Here is a 27,863-nt window from a genome sequence, read left to right as displayed (position 1 = left end):
TAGTCAAAACATGTCACAGGGCTAGTCAAAACATGTCAGAGCTAGTCAAAACATGTCATAGGGCTAGTCAAAACATGTCAGAGCTAGTCAAAACATGTCACAGGGCTAGTCAAAACATGTCATAGGGCTAGTCAAAACATGTCATAGGGCTAGTCAAAACATGTCACAGGGCTAGTCAAAACATGTCACAGGGCTAGTCAAAACATGTCACAGGGCTAGTCAAAACATGTCACAGGGCTAGTCAAAACATGTCACAGGGCTAGTCAAAACATGTCACAGGGCTAGTCAAAACATGCCAGGGCTAGTCAAAACATGTCACAGGGCTAGTCAAAACATGTCACAGGGCTAGTCAAAACATGTCACAGGGCTAGTCAAAACATGCCAGGGCTAGTCAAAACATGTCACAGGGCTAGTCAAAACATGTCACAGGGCTAGTCAAAACATGTAACAGGGCTAGTCAAAACATGTCACAGGGCTAGTCAAAACATGCCAGGGCTAGTCAAAACATGTCACAGGGCTAGTCAAAACATGTCACAGGGCTAGTCAAAACATGTCACAGGGCTAGTCAAAACATGTCACAGGGCTAGTCAAAACATGCCAGGGCTAGTCAAAACATGTCACAGGGCTAGTCAAAACATGTCACAGGGCTAGTCAAAACATGTCACAGGGCTAGTCAAAACATGCCAGGGCTAGTCAAAACATGTCACAGGGCTAGTCAAAACATGTAACAGGGCTAGTCAAAACATGCCAGGGCTAGTCAAAACATGTCACAGGGCTAGTCAAAACATGTAACAGGGCTAGTCAAAACATGTAACAGGGCTAGTCAAAACATGCCAGGGCTAGTCAAAACATGCCAGGGCTAGTCAAAACATGTCACAGGGCTTGTCAAAACATGCCAGGGCTAGTCAAAACATGTCACAGGGCTAGTCAAAACATGTCATAGGGCTAGTCAAAACATGTCATAGGGCTAGTCAAAACATGTCACAGGCCTAGTCAAAACATGCCAGGGCAAGTCAATGTTAGTCAACTTCTGAAAGCTAGTGAAGATGCTAATAAATGGTAGTCAAATGCTATCAATGTTGTTCCTTTTCAATCTCAATATTGAACTGACACTGAATGACCAACTTCAATTTCTCAATCCACAAGGCATGATGCTAGTACCCAGGACACCACAGATAGGTATCCCCTTGCCATGCAACTAAGAAGAGTACCTATTGACACTGTTGTATTTATTATGTATCGTCTTTGTCAATACAGATGTAGGACCTTAATTTGATCACCCTGTTGCAGGAGAACTTTCCTGTAATGCAGGAGATTTCAAACTTATAGCGTAGCCTAGTGGTTAGAGCGTTGGACTAATAACCAGAAGGTTGAGAGTTCAAACCCCCGAGCTGACAAGGTACAAATCTGTTGTTCTGCCCCTGAACAGGCAGTTAACCCACTGTTCCCAGGCCATCATTGAAAATAAGAATATGTTCTTAACTGACTTGCCTGGTTAAATAAAGGTAAAATTAAAAAAAAAAAATTTGAGTTTCTGGAGTTAGTAATATCCACTTAGAAGTTACAGACTTGTTTTTCCCTTGCGAAAATATATCAACCCCTTCAAAAATATCCATTCATTATAATCCACCCAATAATTCACATTTTCCTGTTGCTGCAGGATTATTTTCCTGCTGCAGGATTATTTTCCTGCTGCAGCAAAATAGCTAAAATTAAGATCCTACATCTGTATGTACTCGTTTTAGTTGCATGGCTAGGTATCCCCAAAACCCTTGGGGGTTTCCTTCACCTTCTCATAGAAGCCGATGTAAAGAGAGAATCCGTAGGTATCCTTGATGTTGACTTTCTTGGCCAGAGCCTGGCACACCTCAGCAGAGGTACAGGCTGAGTCAACAGGCAGGCTGACACTAAGGCCGTCCATCAGGGCCACAGATACTTGTGTGGGCTTCTTGGTCTTGACGGCCTACATGTGGGAAGGTGGAGACATGGGAATAATTAGTCCTTTCAGTATAATAACTACTTACTACAGGACCCATATTGCTCTGTACTGCACATACGCGGTTTTGGTGTCCTGTCTCCCTACTAATACAGTCACTGTCATAAGATTCATTGTAAGATCACCTTATTCGTCAATTGTACACAAGGTCGAACCGAACATTGACTTCCATTTATTCCAACCCTTCCAAAAGACATGTTAGGGGTTGGACAGGTTGGAACAGGGGGCTACCACACTGGGCCCCCGTGGAGCAGTTGTTGTGTGGGGTTTAAGTGCCATGCTCAAGGGCACAACGGCAGGCACTAGCATCTAATATTTGATACCAGCAACACTCTGGTTGCCAGCTCACTTCCCAACAGATTTTTCCAGGCAGATCCAGGATTCGAACAGGAAATCCTCCGGTTGCTGGCTCACCTCTCTAACAGCCAGGCTACCTGTCGCCATAAAGATATGTCCGCAGAGCAAAAACAGAGAATCAATTTCATATGTTGGAGTAGGTGGGATATTAGCAGTGGTTGGCGCATGTAGCTGTAGTTTAGCAACGGTCTCTCACATAACTCTGATGCGACCTCTCATCAATTAACATGAGTGCCAGTCTGTTTCTGATCAGTCAATGTATTGTTGTCTGACCAAACCTGCTCTGATGGTGATTTCAAGACAACTGGGAACTCAGAAAAATACGAGGTCAAATCATGACGTCAGTTGTAAAGTCGGAGCTCTAGAAAGAGACCTCGAGTTGGATGACCGTTCGAAAGGATTTTTCCGAATTGGAGCACTTTTTTTTCAGAGTTCTCAGTTGTCTTGAACGCACTGAAGTCAGAAGTCAGAGATTTCCGAGTTCCCAGTTCTGAGTTCCCAGTTGTTTTGAATGCGACATTTGTCATGAATACTGTCCATAACCTGTAGTGTTGATACTGCTTAACAGCAGCAGTAGTCGACACCTAGCGACATCGTCAAGAGATTCTTTGGCTAGGGTGTTGGACCCGGGTTTGAGTCCTGACAGGCCTACCCCCCAATTCTATTGCATTGTGTCAGAAGGGAGATGGCACCCAGATGAGTATGTCTCTGTCATGGATCTTACCTGGAGCTCTATCCAACAAGGCAGTTCGCCTCGCTCCCCATTGGCCACGATGCGACGCAGGCGCTCAGCACAGTACGGACAATAGCTACTTGGCCCTCTGCGCAGGAAGCTCTCCAGATACTGTGGAATAGAATAGAATTACAGTGCATGTAATTGATTGAGTGGGGCCTGGGTTATAAATTCAGTATGCCTATACGTAAAAAACACAGCGCCTTAAGACATACAGCCACAGGTGAAAAAATGTCAACTTTAGCCTGACCTGTATAAGGAGTTCTGTTGGGGGGAAGATACCAAGACAGATGGACAGGAGGACCCAGCCTCTGAGGGAACTCTTCTGGTTCTTATTGTTCACCAGCTGTTTAATGATCTGACAATAGATCTCATCCCTACACAGACAAACAAGGACAGACAGGGCTCAAGTAGCTATCCATCAGTTTTGATTGGATCCAATTCATTTGCATTGCAACTGTAGCTGTAATCCTTTATTAGTTCTGAATGAAACAGTTTTGGGATGACAAACAAATTATTTTTGTAGACATCAATTAACTGGGAAATATCTGGGTAACATTGTTTACGTGTTGTAATTCGGTTTGTTACCTTATATCTCGTCTGGATAGGGCGTATCCAACAATAATGTGCAGCTTTTCCAGGTCGGATATTGGCCGATCCAAAGTACGCCCCTCTCCAATTAGAATGTCTTTCTCCTCCTCCATCATAGTCTCCGGCTGGAGGAGATGAGGAGAACAACGAGACAATTAGCCGGTTTTGTCTGGAGCGGATACAGCTTATGTCATATTTGCCTTTTCGTCGCAGGTTAGGAAAACTTAGGCAGCATGTTAGGAGAAATGCAGTTTAGGAGAATTAGATTAAGGTTAGGAAAAGTGTAGGGTTAAAATGCACAACAACAAAAAAAATCTACTTTTGACATCAATTTTACATAATCTGTATCCCATCTGGACAATTAGCCTGTGTTGTTACATCATGGATATTCAGACTCATTTTAGTTCTGAGGACAAAATAATGTATATGTAACATACCTCATCTACAATGGTCGAAGCTTTTCTGTTCCCCATTCCTTCTTTCTTTCTATTTTTCCTTAGTATTTTCTGATGGGAAAATGTATAGGACGAATTAGACATCTGACAAACTGTTTAGTGGGTGAATTCAGTCAGCAAAAACTCAGCACAACAGTAAACTATTAGAAACACACAAAATGACACAAGTGTCTATTGTCATCACATTAAGGGAATCAGTGAGTAGCAATATTTTTCCTGTTGCCCGTAAGGGATGAATAAAGTCCTATTGAACTTAGTTGAATGTAAGGTTAAGTCCCAGTAAGGCCTTATGTTCAGTACCTGATCCAGGCCCACTAGATTGCTAAGCCTCCTGTTCTGCCTCTGGCCAAGGTTCTTCTGGATGATGGTGGAGGGCTCCTGGTTGATCTGTTTAGGCTCAGCGATGTCCCCCATGAACCTCAAGATGATCCACCACACTGTCAGACAGGCCTGGAGAGGAGCAGAGAGCAGCGGAGAGGAGAGGAATGGAGAGGAGAGGAATGGAGAGGAGCAGAGAGCAGCGCAGAGGAGAGGAATGGAGAGGAGAGGAGAGGAATGGAGAGGAGCAGAGAGCAGCACAGAGGAGAGGAATGGAGAGGAGCAGAGAGCAGCGCAGAGGAGAGGAATGGAGAGGAGAGGAACGGAGAGGAGCAGAGAGGAGAGGAATGGAGAGGAGAGGAATGGAGAGGAGCAGAGAGCAGCGGAGAGGAGAGGAATGGAGAGGAGCAGAGAGCAGCGGAGAGGAGAGGAGAGGAATGGAGAGGAGCAGAGAGCAGCGCAGAGGAATGGAGAGGAGAGGAATGGAGAGGAATGGAGAGGAGAAAGTGGGGAATGGAAGGGAAAAGAAAAGAATGGGGTGAAGTGAGGAACAAAACAAAAACAGCAGGAGGAAAATGAAGAAGGAGGAGAGGAGAAAGTACAGTAGAAAACGAAAAAAGAGGAGAGAAGAATTAAGAAATAAGGCCCAAGGGGGTGTGGTATATGGTATATTATGGCTAAGGGCTGTTCTCAGGCACGACGCAACGCAGAGTACCTGGTTACAGCTCTTACCCGTGGTATATTGGTCATGTACCACAAACCCCAGAGGTGCCTTATTGCTATTATAAACTGGTTACCAATGTAAATAGAGCAGTAAAAAGACATGTTGTGTTATACCCGTGGTATATGGTCTGATATGCCACGGCTTTCAGCCAATCGGCACTCAGGGTTCGAACCACCCAGTTTATAATGTTGCATATGTGACAGAGGAAGAAAAATGCCATCCTTGCTTTGGATCCCTCTGAGAGACACAGAAGCCGGATGTTGACTTCTCACCAGTGTGTCCCCCTCGTCCTCGTGGTGGAGCAGAGGCTGTCTCAGCCTCTGGGTGATGTGACTGTGGGTAGCAGAGCCCTGGAAGTGCAAAGCACTGAACTTGATGAAGGAGAACTCCTCATCCTCATCATCGTACTCCACCACTGGTAGTTCCACTGGTACTGGTGCTGGTGCAGGAGTTGGTTCAGTCCGAGCTAGTACTGGTACTGGTACTTGTACTACTACCGGAGCTGGGGTTTCTACTGGGCTCTCATCTCGACTCTCCTCTCGGCTCTCCTCAGTCACCTCTGGGATTGTTCTCTCCAAGTCCTGAGGATAGATAGGGAGAGTGCAGTTGTATACTCAGTTAGATACTTTCTTCTTGGAGTTGGAGAGAATAGTAGAATATTATAATGCTTCTTCAATGAGAAGAGAAGATTAGATGGATGTGGTCATTCTGTTAGCAGTGTTCATCACTGAGGTATTAGGACATATAAGAATACAGCAAATGGAAACCTATGTTAACATGATATTAAGATACACCGTTGGTTGTGAGCATCACCTCAAAGCCCTCTGGAGCCGGGCCCTCCCGCCCTCCTACTGACACTTTGTGGGGCAGGAATTCAAACATTGTTTCCACCATTTCCTGCTCACTGACTGGCTCTGGCTCGGCAGCAGCCTGTTGTGATTGGCTGAGGACCTCCTCTAGCCTCCGCTGGAGCTCTGCGGCTGTCTGCTCTCTCGCCTCCCGCTCCCGGGCTGATAGGAATGCCTAACACAGACACACACACACAAACAGATATATTGAATTTGCACACAGGTGGCAAAACAGGCTTGCAATCACACACACACACACACTTTTCTCAAATGTCAGAACTCACATCTGTCCTCATCTTGTTGGTGGTCTTCCTAGCCAGCATGCCTCTGGTGTGTGCCTGGAGGACAGTCACAGCTTCTCTCTTGCTCTTATAACTCTTCTTGGCCAGGTACCCGCGCACCTGGGACTGCAGAGTGACGGCTGCCGCCAGCTCCTTCAGGTAATGCAGCCGGGATAGACGACCACGGATCGTAGACTGCAGACGCTGAAAGCCGTGTTGGAGCTAGTCGAACGAGACGGAGAGGAGGATCAATTATGGTTGTAGAAGGTAAATGTGAGCAGCAGAGAGAAAACCTAAAGATATGTTAAAAGCTGATCCAGCCTATAAAAAAAAGAAAATGAGAAAATCTCTATCAGCAATGCCCTAGCACTCCTTAGCTAGGGCATTTGATCAATATCACCCCAGTTTGTCTACAAACGTGTATCTGAGTTGACTCCTTACCAGTGTTGTGGTGTAGTGAACTATATGTAGTTCAACTAGTAATTTAATATCATTTTGCTGTAGCTTGGACTCAATTCAAATATTAGTAGTGTTTTCAGTATTTAATTACTTTTTTACCATGTAGTGGTGTAGCTAAATACTAGAACTTCACACTCATTTTTTTGGCAAAAAGAGGAGAAAATATTGGTAAAGTAGACAAGAATTGTCTTTCTTTTTCGGCAGTAGACCTCCCTAATTGCCACTTGAAAATGAGCCAGTGACTTACCTTTCTATATTGATTCTTGTCTTTGTAACCTCTCCAATGCTTCTGTATCACCACAGTGGCTCTCCTTTTCTTTACAAAGCTCTTCCTACAAGAGGAATACATTTCAACAAAACATCAATAGCGCAGACTGTAAGAACTACTGTATTAAAACAATAGTAACAACTGTATGTAACTCTGTGGTAAACCTTTAGATTGGGGTATTAGAGAGAATAACAGATAAACCCATGTCAGTGACCACTGCCAGTGTGTTATTTAAAATATATATATATATATATATATTTCACCTTTATTTAACCAGGTAGGCATGTTGAGAACGGGTTCTCATTTACAATTGCGACATGGCCAAGATAAAGCAAAGCAGTTCAACGCATACAAGAACACAGAGTTACACATGGAGTAAAACAAACATACAGTCAATAATACAATAGAAAAAATAAGTCTATATACAATGTGAGCAAATGAGGTGAGATAAGGGAGGTGAAGGCAAAACAAAGGCCATGGTGGTGAAGTAAATACAATATAGCAAGTAAAACACTGGAACTGTAGATTTGCAATGGAAGAATGTGCAAAGTAGAGATATAAATAATGGGATGCAAAGGAGCAAAATAAATAAATAAATAAATACAGTAGGAGGAGAGTTAGTTGTTTGGGCTAAATTATAGATGGGCTATGTATAGGTGCAGTGATCTGTGAGCTGCTATGACAGATGGTTCTTAAAGCTAGTGAGGGAGATAAGAGTTTCCAGTTTCAGAGATTTTTGTAGTTCGTTCCAGTCATTAGCAGCAGAGAACTGGAAGGAGAGGCGGCCAAAGGAATAATTCGTTTTGGGGGTGACCAGAGAGATATACCTGCTGGAGCGTGTGCTACAGGTGGGTGCTGCTATGGTGACCAGCGAGCTGAGATAAGGGGGGACTTTACCTAGCAGGGTCTTGGAGTATGAAGCGAGGGCCAGCCAACAAGGGTGTAAAGGTCGTAGTGGTGGGTAGTGTATGGGGCTTTGGTGACAAAACGGATGGCACTGATGGCACAGAGACTGCATCCAATTTATTGAGTAGGGTATTTTTTAAATGACATAAGCGAAATCGAGGATCGGTAGGATGGTCAGGTTTTCAAGGGTATGTTTGGCAGCATGAGTGAAGGATGCTTTGTTGCGAAATAGTAAGCCAATTTTAGATTTAACTTTGGATTGGAGATGTTTGATGTGAGTCTGGAAGGAGAGTTTACAGTCTAACCAGACACCTAGGTATTTGTAGTTGTCCACATATTCTAAGTCAGAGCCGTCCAGAGTAGTGATGTTGGACAGGCGGGCAAGTGCAGGCAGCGATCGTTTGAAGAGCACGCATCTAGTTTTACTTGTATTTAAGAGCAATTGGAGGCCGCGCTGCATTTTCCCTGGCTTTTGGCCAAGTGGGACGCAAGCGTCCCCTATGCCATAAGAAGTTAACACAGTGTCCAATGAAGGGCCAGAAGTATACAGAATAGTGTCGTCTGTGTAGAGTTGGATCAGAGACTCACCAGCAGCAAGAGTGACATCATTGATGAATACAGAGAAGAGAGTCGATCCAAGAATTGAACCCTGTGGCACCCCCATAGAGACTGCCATAGGCCCGGACAACAGGCCCTCCGATTTGACACACTGAACTATCAGAGAAGTAGTTGGTGAACCAGGCGAGGCAATCATTTGAGAAACCAAGGCTATCGAGTCTGCTGATGAGGATGTGGTGATTGACAGAGTCGAAAGCCTTGGCCAGGTCAATGAGTACAGCTGCACAGTATTGTTTCTTATCGATGGCGGTTAAGATATAGTTTAGGACCTTGAGCATGGCTGAGGTGCACCCATGACCAGCTCTGAAACCAGATTGCATAGCGGAGAAGGTATGGTGGGATTCGAAATGGTCGGTAATCTGTTTGTTGACTTTGCTTTCAAAGACCTTAGAAAGGCAGGGTAGGATAGATATAGGTCTGTAGAAGTTTGGGTCAAGAGTGTCCCCCCCTTTAAAGAGGGGGATGATCGCAGCTGCTTTGCAATCTTTGGGAATCTCAGACGACACGAAAGAGAGGTTGAACAGGCTAGTAATAGGGGTTGCAACAATTTCGGCAGATAATTTTAGAAAGAAAGGGTCCAGATTGTCTAGCCCGGCTGATTTGTAGGGATCCAGATTTTGTAGCTCTTTCAGAACATCAGCTGACTGGATTTGGGAGAAGGAGAAATGGGGAAGGCTTGGGCAAGTTGCTGTGGGGGGGGGGTGCAGTGCTATTGACCGCGGCAGGGGTAGCCAGGTGGACAGCATGGCCAGCCATAGAAAAATGCTTATTGAAATTCTCAATTATAGTGGATTTATCGGTGGTGACAGTGTTTCCTATCCTCAGTGCAGTGGGCAGCTGGGAGGAGGTGTTCTTATACTCCATGGACTTTACAGTGTCTCAGGACTTTTTTTGAGTTTGTGTTGCAGGAAGCAAATTTCTGCTTGAAAAAGCTAGCCTTGGCTTTTCTAACTGTCTGTGTATATTGGTTTCTAACTTCCCTGAAAAGTTGCATATCACGGGGGCTGTTCGATGCTAATGCAGAACGCCATAGGATGTTTTCGTGTTGGTTAAGGACAGTCAGGTCTGGAGAGAACCAAGGGCTATATCTGTTCCTGGTTCTAAATTTCTTGAATGGGGCATGCTTATTTAAGATGGTGAGGAAGGCATTTTAAAAAAAATAACCAGGCATCCTCTACTGACGGGATGAGGTCAATATCCTTCCAGGTTGATTAGAAAGGCCTGCTCACTGAAGTGTTTCAGGGAGCGTTTGACAGTGATGAGTGGATGTCGTTTAACCGCTGACCCATTACGGATGCAGGCAATGAGGCAGTGATCACTGAGATCTTGGTTGAAAACGGCAGAGGTGTATTTAGAGGGCAAGTTGGTTAGGATGATATCTATGAGGGTGCCCATGTTTACGGCTTTGGGGTGGTACCTGGTAGGTTCCTTGATCATTTGTGTGAGATTGAGGGCATCAAGCTTAGCTTGTAGGATGGCTAAGGTGTTAAGCATGTTCCAGTTTAGGTCGACTAGCAGCACGAGTTCTGAAGATAGATGAGGGGCAATTAGTTCACATATGGTGTCCAGAGCACAGCTGGGGGCAGAGGGTGGTCTATAGCAGGCGGCAATGGTGAGAGACTTGCTTTTAGAGAGGTAGATTTTTAAAAGTAGAAGTTAAAATTGTTTGGGTACAGACCTGGATAGTAGGACAGAACTCTTCTATGTAATGTCAACAGAGATACTTACTTCCGGGTTGGAGCGAGCGGTCGCATCGCACTTCGCTCCGCAGGTAGTATAACTTTTTCATTACATTTCATTATAGTACAACGGTTGATTTGTCTAATCTTAGCAATTTCTTCTTAGCTAGCTACATAGCCGTCCTTGTACCAGAGATAATTGCATAATTATCGTATTTCGTCGCCCTAACGTAGCCTTCACTGCTATTCGCCCAGCAGCTAGCAAACGCTAGCAAACGCCCGCAGCACTGTAGTACTATTACACTCAACTGAACGACTTGATTAGTTTAGTGTTAGCTAGCTACATAGCTGTCTTTGTATCCAAGATAATTGTGTAGTTTAGAGTGTGTAGTCTTGGAGTGATTATCTTAATTTACCGAGGTTAGCTAGCCAGCTATTTGTCGTCCTTAACGTAGGAGACTCTGCTAGCTAGCCAACAGCTAACAGCTAACAGCTAGCCAACGTCTACTGAATCGAACTCAACAACCCGGTCGCACTCACAGGTAGTATCACATTTTCATTTCATTTCATTACAGTACAACGGTTTGATTTGTTTGATCGTAGCTAGCTACATAGCTAGCTACATAGCCGTCTTTGTATCAAAGATAATTGTGTAGTCTAGAGCGATTTTCTAGCTTAGCTAGCCAGCTATTGTCGTTCTTTTAACGCAACGTAACGTAAACAACACTGCTAGCTAGCCAGCTAGCCCCGAATAGCAGCACTGCAGAAACTATTACACTCAACGGAACGACTTGATTAGTGTAGTGTCAACAACGCAGCTACTGCCAGCTAGCCTACTTCAGCAGTACTGTATAATTTTAATCATTTTAGTCAATAAGATTCTTGCTACGTAAGCTTAACTTTCTGAACATTCGAGACGTGTAGTCCACTTGTCATTCAATCTCCTTTGCATTAGCGTAGCCTCTTCTGTAGCCTGTCAACTATGTGTCGGTCTATCCCTGTTCTCTCCTCTCTGCACAGACCATACAAACGCTCCACACCGCGTGGCCGCGGCCACCTAATCTGGTGGTCCCAGCGCGCACGACCCACGTGGGTTCCAGGTCTCCGGTAGCCTCTGGAACTGCCGATCTGCGGCCAACAAGGCAGAGTTCATCTCAGCCTATGCCTCCCTCCAGTCCCTCGACTTCTTGGCACTGACGGAAACATGGATCACCACAGACAACACTGCTACTCCTACTGCTCTCTCTTCGTCCGCCCACGTGTTCTCGCACACCCCGAGAGCTTCTGGTCAGCGGGGTGGTGGCACCGGGATCCTCATCTCTCCCAAGTGGTCATTCTCTCTTTCTCCCGTCACCCATCTGTCTATCGCCTCCTTTGAATTCCATGCGGTCACAGTTACCAGCCCTTTCAAGCTTAACATCCTTATCATTTATCGCCCTCCAGGTTCCCTCGGAGAGTTCATCAACGAGCTTGATACCTTGATAAGCTCCTTTCCTGAGGACGGCTCACCTCTCACAGTGCTGGGCGACTTTAACCTCCCCACGTCTACCTTTGACTCATTCCTCTCTGCCTCCTTCTTTCCACTCCTCTCCTCTTTTGACCTCACCCTCTCACCTTCCCCCCCTACTCACAAGGCAGGCAATACGCTCGACCTCATCTTTACTAGATGCTGTTCTTCCACTAACCTCATTGCAACTCCCCTCCAAGTCTCCGACCACTACCTTGTATCCTTTTCCCTCTCACTCTCATCTAACACCTCCCACACTGCCCCTACTCGGATGGTATCGCGCCGTCCCAACCTTTGCTCTCTCTCCCCCGCTACTCTCTCCTCTTCCATCCTATCATCTCTTCCCTCTGCTCATACCTTCTCCAACCTATCTCCTGATTCTGCCTCCTCATCCCTCCTCTCCTCCCTTTCTGCATCCTTTGACTCTCTATGTCCCCTATCCTCCAGGCCGGCGCGGTCCTCCCTCCCGCCCCATGGCTCGACGACTCATTGCGAGCTCACAGAACAGGGCTCCGGGCAGCTGAGCGGAAATGGAGGAAAACTCGCCTCCTGCGGACCTGGCATCCTTTCACTCCCTCCTCTCTACATTTTCCTCCTCTGTCTCTGCTGCTAAAGCCATTTTCTACCACTCTAAATTCCAAGCATCTGCCTCTAACCCTAGGAAGCTCTTTGCCACCTTCTCCTCACTCCTGAATCCTCCCCCCCCCTCCTCCCTCTCTGCAGATGACTTCGTCAACCATTTTGAAAAGAAGGTTGACGACATCCGATCCTCGTTTGCTAAATCAAACGGCACCGCTGGTTCTGCTCACACTGCCCTACCCTGTGCTCTGACCTCTTTCTCCCCTCTCTCTCCAGATGAAATCTCGCGTCTTGTGACGGCCGGCCGCCCAACAACCTGCCCGCTTGACCCTATCCCCTCCTCTCTTCTCCAGACCATTTCCGGAGACCTTCTCCCTTACCTCATCAACTCATCCCTGACCGCTGGCTACGTCCCTTCCGTCCTCAAGAGAGCGAGAGTTGCACCCCTTCTGAAAAAACCTACACTCAATCCCTCCGATGTCAACAACTACAGACCAGTATCCCTTCTTTCTTTTCTCTCCAAAACTCTTGAACGTGCCGTCCTTGGCCAGCTCTCCCGCTATCTCTCTCAGAATGACCTTCTTGATCCAAATCAGTCAGGTTTCAAGACTAGTCATTCAACTGAGACTGCTCTTCTCTGTATCACGGAGGCGTTCCGCACCGCTAAAGCTAACTCTCTCTCCTCTGCTCTCATCCTTCTAGACCTATCGGCTGCCTTCGATACTGTGAACCATCAGATCCTCCTCTCCACCCTCTCCGAGTTGGGCATCTCCGGCGCGGCCCACGCTTGGATTGCGTCCTACCTGACAGGTCGCTCCTACCAGGTGGCGTGGCGAGAATCTGTCTCCTCACCACGCGCTCTCACCACTGGTGTCCCCAGGGCTCTGTTCTAGGCCCTCTCCTATTCTCGCTATACACCAAGTCACTTGGCTCTGTCATAACCTCACATGGTCTCTCCTATCATTGTTATGCAGATGACACACAATTAATCTTCTCCTTTCCCCTTCTGATGACCAGGTGGCGAATCGCATCTCTGCATGTCTGGCAGACATATCAGTGTGGATGACGGATCACCACCTCAAGCTGAACCTCGGCAAGACGGAGCTGCTCTTCCTCCCGGGGAAGGACTGCCCGTTCCATGATCTCGCCATCACGGTTGACAACTCCATTGTGTCCTCCTCCCAGAGCGCTAAGAACCTTGGCGTGATCCTGGACAACACCCTGTCGTTCTCAACTAACATCAAGGCGGTGGCACGTTCCTGTAGGTTCATGCTCTACAACATCCGCAGAGTACGACCCTGCCTCACATAGGAAGCGGCGCAGGTCCTAATCCAGGCACTTGTCATCTCCCGTTTGGACTGCTGCAACTCGCTGTTGGCTGGGCTCCCTGCCTGTGCCATTAAACCCCTACAACTCATCCAGAACGCCGCAGCCCGTCTGGTGTTCAATCTTCCCAAGTTCTCTCACGTCACCCCGCTCCTCCGCTCTCTCCACTGGCTTCCAGTTGAAGCTCGCATCCGCTACAAGACCATGGTGCTTGCCTACGGAGCTGTGAGGGGAACGGCACCTCAGTACCTCCAGGCTCTGATCAGGCCCTACACCCAAACAAGGGCACTGCGTTCATCCACCTCTGGCCTGCTCGCCTCCCTACCACTGAGGAAGTACAGTTCCCGCTCAGCCCAGTCAAAACTGTTCGCTGCTCTGGCCCCCCAATGGTGGAACAAACTCCCTCACGACGCGAGGACAGCGGAGTCAATCACCACCTTCCGGAGACTCCTGAAACCCCACCTCTTTAAGGAATACCTAGGATAGGATAAGTAATCCTTCTCACCCCCCTTTAAGATTTAGATGCACTATTGTAAAGTGACTATTCTACTGGATGTCATAAGGTGAATGCACCAATTTGTAAGTCGCTCTGGATAAGAGCGTCTGCTAAATGACTTAAATGTAAATGTAACATCCCAAACATTACAACATCCCAAACATTGAAGTCCCTGTGTTAGGTATGTCGCATGCCATTTTATATCCTGTGTTCCCTCCAAGTTGTGTGTCTCAGTGTTCCTTATTTACCTGTCTCTGTGGCCAAGAATGACCCTCTGGATGATGAGGGCTTTCCTGTTGAGCTCTCTCTCTCTTTCCCACTCCAGTAGGGAGTCATGGGCATCCTGAATGGGAAGAGGGGGGAGACAGGTCACAGAGGATTAATCTGGACCTTTTCAAAAACGTAGACCAACATCATTGTAACATATTCTAATTGCTTTAAGTGACATTTGGGATTCCATCACTGCTGTTACAACATGACCAATGTTTGTGGTTGTCTAGTGTGGTAGGCTTTAACTTAGCTAAAACTTAGTCAAAACTATTTTAAGCCGTAATGTGGACACCACCCAGCCGGGGATGGATATGGCTTGAAAACGTACCTCAATCCAGGGATGGAAAATGACGCTGTACTCCTAGTTATGCCATTATCCGAACAGACAAATGGAGAAGATTGAAATACTGCTAGTCTTTGCTAGCCTTTGGTTTAGTCTCGCTAGCCTTTGGTTTAGTCTCTGCTAGCCTTTGGTTTAGTCTCTGCTAGCCTTTGGTTTAGTCTCTGCTAGCCTAGCATGAGGATGAAAAAGGGCCATTTAATTCAAAACTAGCAATCTTCTCCATTTGTCAGTTCGGAAACTGGCATAACTAGGAGTACAGTGTCATATCCCACCCCTGAATTGAGGTACGTTTTCAAGCCATATCCCTCCCCGGCTGGGTGGTGTCCACATTACGGCTTAGAATCATTTTGACTTGGACGGGAAAATCTAGGTTTAACTGCACCTTTAGGAAGATCTTACTCGTGCCAGTCTTCCAGTCGTTATGTCCTGTGATCACGGCCTTGCAAATGGCAATACAGCAGGCTGATGCTGACTCCTGGGTTAGGAGAGAGAGGAGGATATTGGGAACCATAACCATAAAACTAAAAGCAACGACAACTTTGGAGATTTGAATGCTAACAAATGTCATTATCTCTGTCATCTTTATCATCATCATCATATTCTAAATAATAATGTCTTACAGTTTTGGGGTCACAGACGGTTGTCTTTAGGAGTACTCTGTACCGCTGCAGAAATTGCTTGAACGTGTGACGGATTGGATATCCCAGTTTCCGGATTCTGATGGTATCAATCATTCCAGAATACCGCAGCTGACGTATGCACAGGTCTCTGTCAAAACACTGAGGAAGACAGGGACATTCATACACTTGTTTTAGTAGAGTGGAGTGCACTGTAGGATGGAAAAAGGGGACTTCAGTGGAATGGTAAAATGTTTATGGTGTGAAACTGCCATTCTACCTAAATCACATTTTTTCTGTTTTGTGTGAGTTTGACCTCCTATGCTTGTGATATTGCACCATCAATGAATCATGTCTCGCTGTATCTGGCCCAGTGCTACAAATGGCTGTCTTGTTCACCATGGATTTCTTGTTGTCATTGGGCTTGAAGCAGCGGATAAAGTGTGGCTGGCAGATGGACAAGGCCTTCATGAGGGAGTCGAGGGACTGGCGGAACTGACCGCTCAGCGTGGACACCTGTTTCCTGCCGTCCGTCTGGGCCGCCTTTGGGGAGAAAAATCACAATGTCATCTGTGTGGAATTTTGGACCGTTGTCAGTGACCATATATATAGGAAAACCATGTGGAGAAACTGGAATTCCCCCAGTGCAATACTTTTTAGATGACCCCAAATCTAACCATTGGATGTTACCAAAGCACAGATTACTTGATGAATAATGGATAGAAAATGTATGAATAATTAACAATACTGTTAATCTACATGACATACATGGCCCAAGGGCCTCCCGGGTGGCGCAGTGGTTAAGGGTGCTGTACTGCAGTGCCAGCTGTGCCGTCAGAGACTCTGGGTTCGCGCCCAGGCTCTGTCATAACCGGGAGGTCTGTGGGGCGACGTCGTTAGGGAGGGTTTGGCCGGTAGGGAAATCCTGCTAGGATATGCATATACTTGGTAACATTGGATAGAAAACACTCTGATGTTTCTGAAACTGTAAAAATAATGTCTGTGAGTATAACATATGGCTGGCAAAAACAAGAGGAAAATCCATTTTGAATATTTTTTTTGAGGTCACAGGCTGTTTGCTTGCCAGGACAGTGCTTGCCTTTGGGAAATACAAAAAGATAGGACCCATATTGCAGTTCCTATGGCTTCCACTAGATATCAACTGTCTTTAGAAAGGGTTTCAGGCTTGTTTTTTGAAAAATGAACAACTAGTTGGAAGAACTACAAGGTATCTCTCATTAGAAAAGTGTTCTTGTTGGAGCGTTATTTATCTTCCCTATTGAACATACTATTCTCTTAAATATTATAGTTTATTTAGATATTAGAGTACATGAGGATTAATTAGAAACATTGTTTGACTTGTTTGGACGAACTTTACTAGTAATTGGATTACTGAGATCATTGGCGCCAACTAAACTGACTTTTTTGGGATATAAAGAATGACTTAATCGAACAAAATTACCATTCATTGTGTAGCTGGGACCCTTGGGATTGAAAACAGAGGAAGATCTTCAAAGGTAAGGGATTTATTAAATCGCTATTTGTGATTTTGTGACGCCTGTGCTGGTTGAAATGGTATTTTGATGTGGGGCACTGTCCTCAGATAATTGCATGGTATGCTTTCACCATAAAGCCTTTTTGAAATCTGACAAAGCGGTTGGATTAACAAGAAGTTAAGCTTTTAAATTATGTATGACGCTTCTATTTTCATGAATGTTTAATATTACAATTTTTGTTTTTGAATTTCATGCTCTGCAATTTCACCGTTGTTTCGTTGCTGTCCCGCTAGCGGTTCATGCGCCAAAAGAGGTTAAACATGTACACCTTGTGCTGGGGACAATTAAAGGCCACTCTAACATTTGCAGTTTTGTCACACAACATAATGCCACAGATGTCTCAAGTTTTGAGGGTATGCAGACTCCAGGAATGTCCACCAGAGCTGATGCCAGAGAATTGAATGTTCATTTGTCTACCATATTCCCCCTCCAACATCGTTTTAGAGAATTTGGCAGTACGTCCAACCGGCTTCACAACTACAGACAACGTGTAACCACCCCAGCCCAGGAGCGCCACGTCCAGCTTCTTCACCTGCGGGATCATCTAAGACCAGCCCCCCTGACAGCTGATGAAACTGTGGGTTTGCACAACCAATTAATTTCTGTACAAACTGTCAGAAATCGTCTCAGGGAAGCTCATCTGCGAGCCCGCCGTCCTCACCAGGGTGTTTATCTGACTGCAGTTCGGCGTCATAACCAACTTCAGTGAGCAAATGCTCACCTTCGATGGCCACTGGCATGCTGGAGAAGTGTATATGGCAGACAGCCTCTATGGCGTTGTGTGGGTGAGCGGTTTGCTGATGTCAATGTTGTGAACAGAGTGCCCCATGGTGGCGGTGGGGTTATGGTATGGGCAGGCATCAGCTACGGACAATGAACACAATTGCATTTTATAGATGGACATTTGAATGCACAGAGATACCGTGACGAGACACTGAGGCCCATTGTCACGCCATTCAGCCGCCACCATCTCCTCATGTTTCAGCATGGTAATGCATGGCCCCATGTCACAAGGATCTGTACACAATTCCTGGAAGCTGAAAATGTCCCAGCCTGCGTACTCAAATCAAATCAAATGTATTTATATAGCCCTTCGTACATCAGCTGATATCTCAAAGTGCTGTACAGAAACCCAGCCTAAAACCCCAAACAGCAAGCAATGCAGGTGTAGAAGCACTCACCAGACATGTCACCTATTGACCATGTTTGGGATGCTCTGTATCGACCTGTACGACAGCATGTTCCAGTTCCTGCCAATATCCAGCAACTTCGCACAACCATTGAAAGGGAGTGGGACAACATTCTACAGGCCACAATCAAGAGCCTAATAAACTCTATGTGAAGGAGATGTACCTCTCTGCATGAGGCAAATGGTGGTCACACCAGATACTAACTGGTTTTCTGATCCAAGCCCCTAACTTTTTTAAAGTATCTGTTACCAACAGATGCATATCGGTACTCCTATTCATGTGAAATCCATAGATTAGGGCCTAAGTTATTTATTTCAATTGACTGATTTTCTTATATGAATTGTAACTCAGTAAAATCTTTTAAATTGTTGCATGTTGCGTTTTATATTTTTGTTCAGCGTAGCTAACGGGAGTTGGATATTCAGAATCCAAATAATAACAGCAGCTACAAACCCGTAGAGAGCTCTTGGGTGTCATAACGACCCTGTTGTTGCTGGCAGGGTTCTTCACAACATTAGCACTGAGCTGCGTCTCAAAGATCTGCCTCAGCAGCTTGTTGGTTGTCGTGTCAATCATATTGATAATGTCAGAGCTGAGAGTATCTCTGTTCTTCTCCAGGAATCCTGAATGAAAAACATACAGGATCAAATGGGGAGTAAAAAAAACACATATTCCTGTGTCCCAGCAAATCAACTAATATTTTATGTGATCCCTTTTTCTTCTGGTTACCTCTTGAGTCGTAGTAAACAACGCCAGCAAAATGGTGGATCCCAAACTCCATGTCGTGGGTGTTCTTAGACTGAATGTAGATGTTGCACTTGGCATGAACCTGGTTCATCTTGTTCAACATGGTGACATCTGTGCCCTGGAAGAAACATTCAAGGTCGTCACAAACCTCACCAATTCAGATTGCCTCCACAGCAGGGTTTATTAGAGACATTTGAGATAGTTTACCTTGGGAAAGTGGCTCTCCTCATCGATCAGAGCCAACACATTAAGGGGCTTCCCAACCAGGAGATCAAGGGTTTGCGTGTTGTCATTGAAGGTGATGTTTTTCCAGACAATGTCCTCCTTAGTGTACTCCTCCTGCTCCAGCTTGAACACATGACGCACGAAGAACTGCTGCAGCTGCTCATTGGCAAAGTTGATGCACAGCTGTTCAAAGCTGTGAAAAAAGCATGTGGAAAAGGCTTGTGTTATTGACCAGTTGGTTACATAGGATCGGGGAGAGAGCATGAAGGACATACAAGCCTGTATTTAACTACCTATGTGTCGACTGTCACAAACAACAAGGGAAATTAGTATTTGATATAGACTGGAATACCTGTTTGAGGCAAAGTTCTCAAACCCAAAGATGTCCAGCAAGCCAATGGAGTTTCGGACGTATTTGGGATCGTTGGTGGGAGTCTTATGGATGACACTGTTGATTCTCCCAACAATCCAGATAAATAGTTTACCATATATTGCCTGAAGAAATCATGACACAAACAACACACATACTCTTGAATAGAATATGGACCAAAACCTAGAGCGTTTAACTCAACAATCAAGTAAATCGTGCAGTGATGACAATGGAAGACTTGAGTTACGTCCATTCACCCACGGATCTTAAGGATTAAGGCTTATGTGCCTTTGTGAATATGTATGTTGTCTTCCCTCTGCTTTCAGGGGGTAGCCTACTGTATATCTTTCCTTGGCACCTTCAAACAGGTGTGGCATCATTACCTTCACGAAGGCGTCCCTGCAGTCGGCTGCCTGTTCAGAGCTGAGGGGTTTGGATACTCGCTCTCTGTTGGTCATGAAGGAGCGGTAAGTCAAGCTCACACCCAGAGACGCAGGCTGCACCTGTAAGGAAGATATGAAGATATATGTATATCATGTAAACTGTACTGTATATTCATAATATGTTATTAAAAAACATCCCAGAAGAAAATGTCATGGCAACAAATATGCCTACCTCCAGCAATTTGGCTGCAATTGTAAAGTGATCCGATGAACTGACATCAGAGCTCTCCATGTTATCCAAGATGGAGGCTGTAAGGCAAATAACAAAAGAAAACTTGGTCAATCAGAGCTTTCGACATAATAAAAAAAGAATAACAACAACAAAAACACATCAACATTCAAGTATTTTAGAATCTCAAGAAATATGGCCATTTGGGTTGGGGAGGATTGGGTGAGGACAAGGCCCAGGTCATATTCCCCAAGAACACACTCAGACATCAGGTCATAGACCCAGAGAGGACTCCACCTTCAAAGCTGACATTGCCCAGGTGGAGTAGTGCAGCAAGCAGCTTGAGGATCTCCCAGCAGTGGGTCTCGGTAAAGGTGAGGATCTTCAGAGCCGTGCGGATACGGGTGTAGTCCTTAGCATCGTCACGTCCATCGCAGACAATACAGTCCCCCTTTAGAACACAGGGTCTAAGGTTATCCAGTTTCCTTCAAAAAGTATTCAATCCCCTTGACTTACTTCACATTTTGTTGTGTAATAACCTACATTTAAAATGGATTAAATTGAGATTTTGTTTCATTATAGCCTTTAATGTCGAAGTGGAATTATGTTTTTAGAATTGTTTACAAATTAATTAAAAAAGGAAATGCTGACAGTTGATGAGTCAATAAGTATTCAACCCCTTTGTTGTGGCAAGCCTAAATAAGTTCAGGAGTAAAAATGTGCTTAACAAGTTACACGATAAGTTGCACATACTCTCTCTGTGGGCAATAATGGTGTTTAACATGATGTTTGAATGACTACCTTATCTCTGTACCCTGCACATATAATTATCTGTAAGGTCCCTCAGTCGAGCAGTGAATGTCAAACACAGATTCAACCACAAATACCAGGGAGGTTATTGGGAACCTATTGGTAGATGGGTACAATGAATATATTATTATTTGCACTTCGGATGGTGTATCAATACACACAGTCACTACAAAGATACAGGTTTCTATCCTAACTCATTTGCCAGAGATGAAGGAAACTGCTCAGGAATTTCACCATGAGGCCAATGGTGACTTTAAAACAGTTACAGAGTTTAATGGCTGTGAACAACATAGTAGTTACTCCACAATACTAACTAAATGACAGAGAGAAAAGAAGGAAGCCTGTACAGAATACAAATATTCCAAAACATGCATCCTGTTTGCAATAAAGCACTGAAGTAAAACTACAAAATGAACTTCATGTCCTGAACACAAAGTGTTGTGTTAGGTGCAAATCCAAGAAACTACACCACTACCACTCTTCATATTTTCAAGCATGGTTGTGGCTGTATCATGTTATGGGTATGCTTGTCATCGGCAAGAACTAGGGAGTTTTTGTTGGATAAAAATAAACGGAATAGAGCTAATCCTAGAGGAAATCCTGGTTCAGTCTGCTTTCCAACAGACACCGGAAGACAAATTCACCTTTCAGCAGGACAACAACCTAAAACACAAGGCCAAATATACACTGGAGTTGCTTACCAAGACATCATTAAATATTCCTGAGTGGTCTAGTTACAGTTTTGAATCAAATCGTCTTGAAAATCTATGGCAAGACATGAAAATGGCTGTCTGCAATGATCAAGAACCAACTTAACGAAGATTGAAGATTTTTTTTAAAGAATAATGTGCAATTATTGTACAATCCAGGTGTGCAAAACTCTCAGAGACTTACCCAGAAAGACACAAAGCTGTAATCGCTGCCAAAGGTGATTCTAACATGTATTGACTCAGGGGTGTGAAAATGTATGTTAATGAGATATTTCTGTATTTCATTTTCAATAAATTTGCCCAAAGTTCGAAAAATATGTTTTCACTTTGTCAATATGGGGTATTGTGTGTATATGGGCAAGGAAAACAACCACAATTTAATCCATTTTGAATTCAGGCTGTAACACAAGAAAATGTGGAATAAGTGAAGGGGTATGAATACTTTCTGAAGGCACTGTAAATCAAAACTAGACGTTGAACTGACGTCTGTGCCCAGTGGACAGTTACTTAGTTGTACCCAGTAAAAATGTAATGTATTAATGAGCTAGATGTATAAATGTGAGTAGGAAAACCTGTAAGTGGTCGTGTTGTAGCAGTCTAGTGATATTACCCTCTTGAGGTAGTTGAATTCAGAGGCATCTCCCAAACACAGATTTTTTTTCTGTTCTGTTGTCATCCCCGTTAACATGCAGTAGAATATGTGGTAGTTCCGTTCCTCCATGGCCTAGGGTTAGTTAGTAAAAATTATAACAGTAGTGTTGCATATATCAATATATCAAAATCTCATGACATTAAAACTTTTTGCCTTGATACTGGAAAATCCAACAATGAATTTTGTCCTCTTCCAAGTACGGACACAATTTTTTAAATCTTAAATTAGACAAACCTGTTGTTTACCAGAGATAGTTTAGATGGTTTTGGAATCAATTCCCTTTATGAAGCAATTAGCTTTGATATTACCTGATGTTCTACATGTTATTAAAAGATACTGCCTTTGCTGCCCTACCTGATGGCAGACACGAGACTTCTCCAGTAAGTACTGTTCCAGTCGAGCCCCTGCGATGACGCCATCTTTGTTGAAGAAGATTTCCACGTATTTCCCAAAGCGACTGGAGTTGTCGTTGCGAATTGTTTTGGCATTCCCAAATGCTGGGGGAACGCAGGAATAGGAAGGTTGTCATGAGTAACAACACTTACGATAGTGTGTGTGTCTGTGTAAAAACACACAGACCCCTCTTAGTCTCATGTGTGTGTATGTATGTGTGTGCATGTGTCCGTGTGTGTGTCCGTGTGTGAGAGAGAGCAAGAGAGAGAGACATAGAGAGACATAGATAGAGAGACAGAGGGGGGCATAGAGAGAGAGAAAGAGAGGGAGAGATGTACTGTAGAGAAAATATTTGAATCAGTACAGAGCCTACCTTCTAGTATAGGGTTAGCCTCCAGTATCTGCTGCTCTATCCAGGAGTGCTGTCCACTTACTGCAGCCAGGAACTGAAGTACCAGCTTGGTACTCTCAGTCTTCCCTGCACCCGACTCCCCACTGACAGAGAAAAGAGAGAGACAGTCCATCAGTTATTGGATTTCAGGTGTATATCCAGTGTAAATGTCAATGTAAAAAGTAGGACTGAACCCCTCCAAAGAGCATCTTCAAATTAATATAAAAATACAATTTTAAAAAGCATATTCCACAATAATAATAATAAAAAAGTGACACTTCTGCTTTGGTTTCCTATTGCTCAACCGAATGACTTGAGTGTCTGATAAGTGGAATGCTGCCAGTCTAACCTGATGATACAGCACTGGTCTCGGTTGTGGCGGCGCATGTTGAAGTAGCAGGTATCTGCGATGGCAAAGACGTGTGGGGGTAGTTCTCCTAGCCTACGCCCGTGGTACAGCCTCACCTGGTCGGCGGTGTAGAGAGGAAGCTCCTGGTAAGGGTTGACTGCCACCAGCACAGAGCCTGTGTAGGTCTGTGTGCAAGACATTAACAGAGGTTTAGGCTTGCGCAACCCACTTTTGGGGGGGGGCACCACATTAATAATTCTGTGAACGTCTTTCATGAATCTTTCATATTTTTCTGCTTGTTTCCAACATAAACTAAATAGTCCAACATCCATAGCATAGAAAGGGTCTGAATGTACAGCAAGCATGTGTAGGAGTGGTGATGGGTGTATTGGTACGGAGATGGGTTACGCTTCAAAATATTCAAAACATCAAGACCAAACCTTTTATTGTTACACCAAGCGTTATGGGTAGTGTAGTACAATAGGGGACTCACATAGATAATGCCTTGTCTGTGTCGGACCAGCAGGTTCCTGAGGAGCCCGGCCTCGTTGAGGTCCCCCAGGCGGATCATGTCGTCCACCCCCTCCACCGAGGTGGGGTGCATCACCCTTATGGAGTCCTCCTTCTGGGAGAGCTTGTGTTCCTGGGAACAATACAGGGACAATACACAGAACTTTAGGCACAGATTGACATCAAACATTTTTTTTTACCTTTATTTAACTAGGCAAGTCAGTTAATTAAGAACAAATTCTTATTTTCAATGACGGCCTGGATTCAATACCTGATTTGTTCGATATCTTAAGTTACATAATGTCACATTTTGAGGTCTGAAGGTCTGAAAACTTTAGCTTTGTTTTTAAACTGTCTCTTTAAGTGTTTGGTTTAGGCTTTACATCATTTTATAACAGAGCAGTGCAGAATGCAAAAATAAAAAGACAATAATGCAAAAATAAAAAGACAAAAATAAACAAATGTTTTTAATGTTCTAAATTATGTCATTTGTAAATGAGATAGTAGTTTGATAGATTATTCCCTAAAGTGATTGATTTATATCTTGAGCTAATTTGAGACCAGCAGTACATTAAAATACCAGAGTCATACAATTCAATACAATACAAGTATAATGAAGTACCACGGTCACCTTTCCTTCATCGTCCACCAGGAGCTGGTGTCCAGTGTCGGTCACTTTGACCCGGGCTCCAATGGGCACCCCGGTACCAGAGTCCACCCACACCCACTCACCCTGGGAGCAAGAAGCTTAGTTGTTCAGGATCATACATTTGAAAGAATGCAGATTTTGCCCTTACATTCAAAGGCGTGTTACTCTATTGAAAAAAAAGGATAGTGTGCAAAGACCTATTGCAAGAAACTCCATCACACTGGTGACCGTAGGATCATTGTGTAAGATCTAATAAATTGTTTGTGGAGCATCTAAGATTGCCAGTGTGCTAAAGCTTACAATTCAACATAGGTATTTTCTAGCACAGATCTGTTTACACTGTCTTCCCAACTCCATGACAATGACCATAGGAGATTTAAAAGATGACCGTAAGGCGCTACAGAGGGTAGTGTGAACGGCCCAGTACATCACTGGGGCAAAGCTTCCTGCCATCCAGGACCTATATAATAGGCGGTGTCAGAGGAAAGCCCATAAAATTGTCAGAGTCTCCAGCCATGCAAGTCATAGACTGTTTTTCTGCTACCGCACACGGCAAGCGGTACCGGAGGGCCAAGTCTAGGACCGACGCCATACACTGCAAACAGATTTGATACCAAAATAGGAATTTTCCCATTTCAAGCCATTTTCTGAATTGAATGGCAATGGCATTGTCCCAAACCCCTAGATAGATCACATTCAGACATAATTCCAGAGAGAATTCCTTGTCCGGTATCAAATTTGTTTGCACTGTATAGTCATCTCCTATGGTCATTTTCAGGCCCAAAGGAGTTGGAATGACTAGGCAATGGAAGTGCTGATCACATAACACTATTCTATTTCAAAAACCTTTATAACCAAAGGATGGCATCCGGGTTACATTGATCAAATAGTCAACATAGATCATATCGAGGAGCTTACCTTTCTCAACATCACCATGATAGAACCCTCCTATTTCCTAAATTCAAGAAACAAGAAAGACACTAGTCATGCATTTTTTCAAGAAATATGTGGATTGTATAATGTAAACCGGGAGATACTGTGATCTCAATGTCTGTGATCTCCATTTTGTAAGAAAAGATTCCAATGGTGATTATATGGAGATAATGGTGCTCAATAACTAAAATCATCCATTCTAACAACATATTATACAAGACGAACGATACAGAACTCAAGACCTTTTATCGCCTTCTAGAAGGACAGCTGAAATGACAGCAAATCATTACTCTACACCATTCAGCCTACCCACTGGGCACACACTGGTTGAAGCAATGTTGTTTTTGCGTCAGTTCAATTAAATTACATTGAACCAACGTGGAATAGATATAGAATTGATGTTTGTACCCAGTGGGTAATGGCTATTGCCACATTTCATAACTCCACAAAAAAATACCACAAAAACACACATCTGCCAACTTACTCGTAGCAACTCAGGTGATGGTCCTCATTGAAATCCCAGTTCTTCAGTTAGTCCTGTACAGTAGATGTGGAGCTCATATGTTTGTTAGATGATGTTAACACAACCCTACCAGGATAGCACAAGGAACGAGGAAACGACTGAAACTCCTGGCCCTGACACATCTCCTTTATGGCACTTTGACTTTGACCTGTCATGTTGCAGACTCACTGCTCAAGAAGACCGGAGCAAAGTCGGCTCCTACCCACTCACTCTCCTAGTGCGTTTTGGACCAATACGCCCTTCAATTCTGGGCCTGCTTCCAGACGTTAACCTGTAACCTAAATAATCCATATCAAAATCCACAAATTGAATCACAGAACATGTTAGAAAGAGTTTATGAGCTGGGAGCTCTTATGAAACTAGTAGTGCTCTTTGGACCTATGTTAATGGCAGCAGACACTGGTCTGGTTTCTGTATTGATACAAAATCAAATAACATTTTATTGGTTGCATACAAATATTTAGCAGATGTTATGGCGCCGGTAGACATGGTCGCCCTGTTCATGGAGCGACCGACGCCATCTTACTACAGTAATAGTAGTAAGATGACCGTAAGGCGCTACAGAGGGTAGTGTGAACGGCCCAGTACATCACTGGGGCAAAGCTTCCTGCCATCCAGGACCTATATAAATAGGCAGTGTCAGTGGAAAGCCCATAAAATTGTCAGAGACTCCAGTCATGCAAGTCATAGACTGTTTTCTCTGCTACCGCACACGGCAAGCGGTACCGGAGGGCCAAGTCTAGGACCAAAAGGCTCCTCAAAAGTTTTTACCCCCAAGACTGCTGAACAATTCATAATCGCGACCGGACAATTTACATTGACCCCCCCTCTTGTACACTGCTGCTACTCGCTGTTTGTTTGTTACCTATGCATAGTCACTTCGCCCCCACCTACATGGACAGATTACCTCAACTAGTCTGTACCGGTGCCCCCTGTATATAACCTCTACACTGACTCGGTACCGGTGCCCCCTGTATATAACCTCCACACTGACTCGGTACCGGTGCCCCCTGTATATAACCTCTACACTGACTCGGTACCGGTGCCCCCTGTATATAACCTCCACACTGACTCGGTACCGGTGCCCCCTGTATATAACCTCCACACTGACTCGGTACCCGTGCCCCCTGTATATAACCTCCACACTGACTCTGTACCGGTGCCCCCTGTATATAACCTCCACACTGACTCGGTACCGGTGCCCCCTGTATTTAGCCTCGTTATTCTTATTGTGTTATTTTTTATTATTACTTTTTATTTTAGTCTACTTGGTAAATATTTTCTTCTTCTTGAACTGTACTGTTGGTTAAGGGATTGTAAGTCAGCATTTCACGGTAAAGTCTATTCGGCGCATGTGGCAAATAAAGTTTGATTTGATTTAATAAAGTAGTAAATCACTAAGATAGTCATCTTATACAACAGTACTTGGAGATGGACCCCACACCTGCATCACACTGATGATGGAATTAGTTAAAAGGACGTGTGCATCACCTCACACACACAAATAGGCATTAGCTGAAAAATAACAAGACATTTGTTTCCTCCAATAAGTTCTGTTCAAAAAAGCAGTTTGTATTCTCTCACCGAGCTACAGCAAACTATACCAAACTGACAATTGAACCCTGTGTTGTTCTGGAACAAGTATTGTTTCCCCATGATTGTAAAATAGTAATTGTTTATTTACAAAACAGAAATTATATTGAAAAAAAAATGGGGTCCTGATTTAAGGGACAATTTCCTTGTGGAATTAGAAGAAGAAAAGTTCTAAACAGTCAAAGTTTGTGTAACCAATTCAGATAAGGAAATCATAAAGGCATATCAGTTTCTCGGATTGGAAACCGTGCCAATCCAAAGGGGAAATGAAGCACACAA

The 27,863-nt window shown here is 44.3% G+C and overlaps 1 protein-coding gene across 2 annotated transcripts in view; it reads right to left on the bottom strand.

Annotated features, from left to right (window-relative positions):
* The window catches only part of LOC118394461 (unconventional myosin-VIIb-like), a 42,798-nt gene that overhangs the window by 12,336 nt on the left and 2,599 nt on the right, over positions 1–27,863 (bottom strand). Inside the window, exons 2-30 of one of the 2 annotated variants that reach the window (XM_052463426.1) lie at positions 25,953–26,269; positions 25,454–25,490; positions 24,518–24,619; positions 23,870–24,019; positions 23,377–23,561; positions 23,010–23,131; positions 22,598–22,740; positions 22,202–22,315; positions 20,369–20,522; positions 20,075–20,151; positions 19,843–19,962; positions 19,442–19,584; positions 19,072–19,282; positions 18,847–18,982; positions 18,571–18,740; positions 15,771–15,914; positions 15,375–15,533; positions 15,137–15,229; positions 14,390–14,484; positions 7,010–7,094; positions 6,307–6,525; positions 5,988–6,197; positions 5,447–5,755; positions 4,433–4,582; positions 4,115–4,183; positions 3,675–3,802; positions 3,337–3,463; positions 3,078–3,197; positions 1,790–1,963 (exon numbers count right to left, since the gene is read on the bottom strand). In XM_052463426.1, coding sequence (XP_052319386.1) covers positions 1,790–1,963; positions 3,078–3,197; positions 3,337–3,463; positions 3,675–3,802; positions 4,115–4,183; positions 4,433–4,582; positions 5,447–5,755; positions 5,988–6,197; positions 6,307–6,525; positions 7,010–7,094; positions 14,390–14,484; positions 15,137–15,229; positions 15,375–15,533; positions 15,771–15,914; positions 18,571–18,740; positions 18,847–18,982; positions 19,072–19,282; positions 19,442–19,584; positions 19,843–19,962; positions 20,075–20,151; positions 20,369–20,522; positions 22,202–22,315; positions 22,598–22,740; positions 23,010–23,131; positions 23,377–23,561; positions 23,870–24,019; positions 24,518–24,619; positions 25,454–25,471 — 3,927 coding nt within the window. In that variant the 5' untranslated portion in view covers positions 25,472–25,490; positions 25,953–26,269. The remainder of the gene's footprint in view (positions 1–1,789; positions 1,964–3,077; positions 3,198–3,336; positions 3,464–3,674; positions 3,803–4,114; positions 4,184–4,432; positions 4,583–5,446; positions 5,756–5,987; positions 6,198–6,306; positions 6,526–7,009; positions 7,095–14,389; positions 14,485–15,136; positions 15,230–15,374; positions 15,534–15,770; positions 15,915–18,570; positions 18,741–18,846; positions 18,983–19,071; positions 19,283–19,441; positions 19,585–19,842; positions 19,963–20,074; positions 20,152–20,368; positions 20,523–22,201; positions 22,316–22,597; positions 22,741–23,009; positions 23,132–23,376; positions 23,562–23,869; positions 24,020–24,517; positions 24,620–25,453; positions 25,491–25,952; positions 26,270–27,863) is intronic. The other variant, XM_052463427.1, reaches the window with a different exon arrangement.

Source organism: Oncorhynchus keta, chromosome 15, assembly GCF_023373465.1.
Source record: "Oncorhynchus keta strain PuntledgeMale-10-30-2019 chromosome 15, Oket_V2, whole genome shotgun sequence".
NCBI lineage: Eukaryota > Metazoa > Chordata > Actinopteri > Salmoniformes > Salmonidae > Oncorhynchus > Oncorhynchus keta.
Note: the sequence above shows the minus strand (reverse complement) of the source record. Positions and strands in the feature narration are given on the sequence as shown.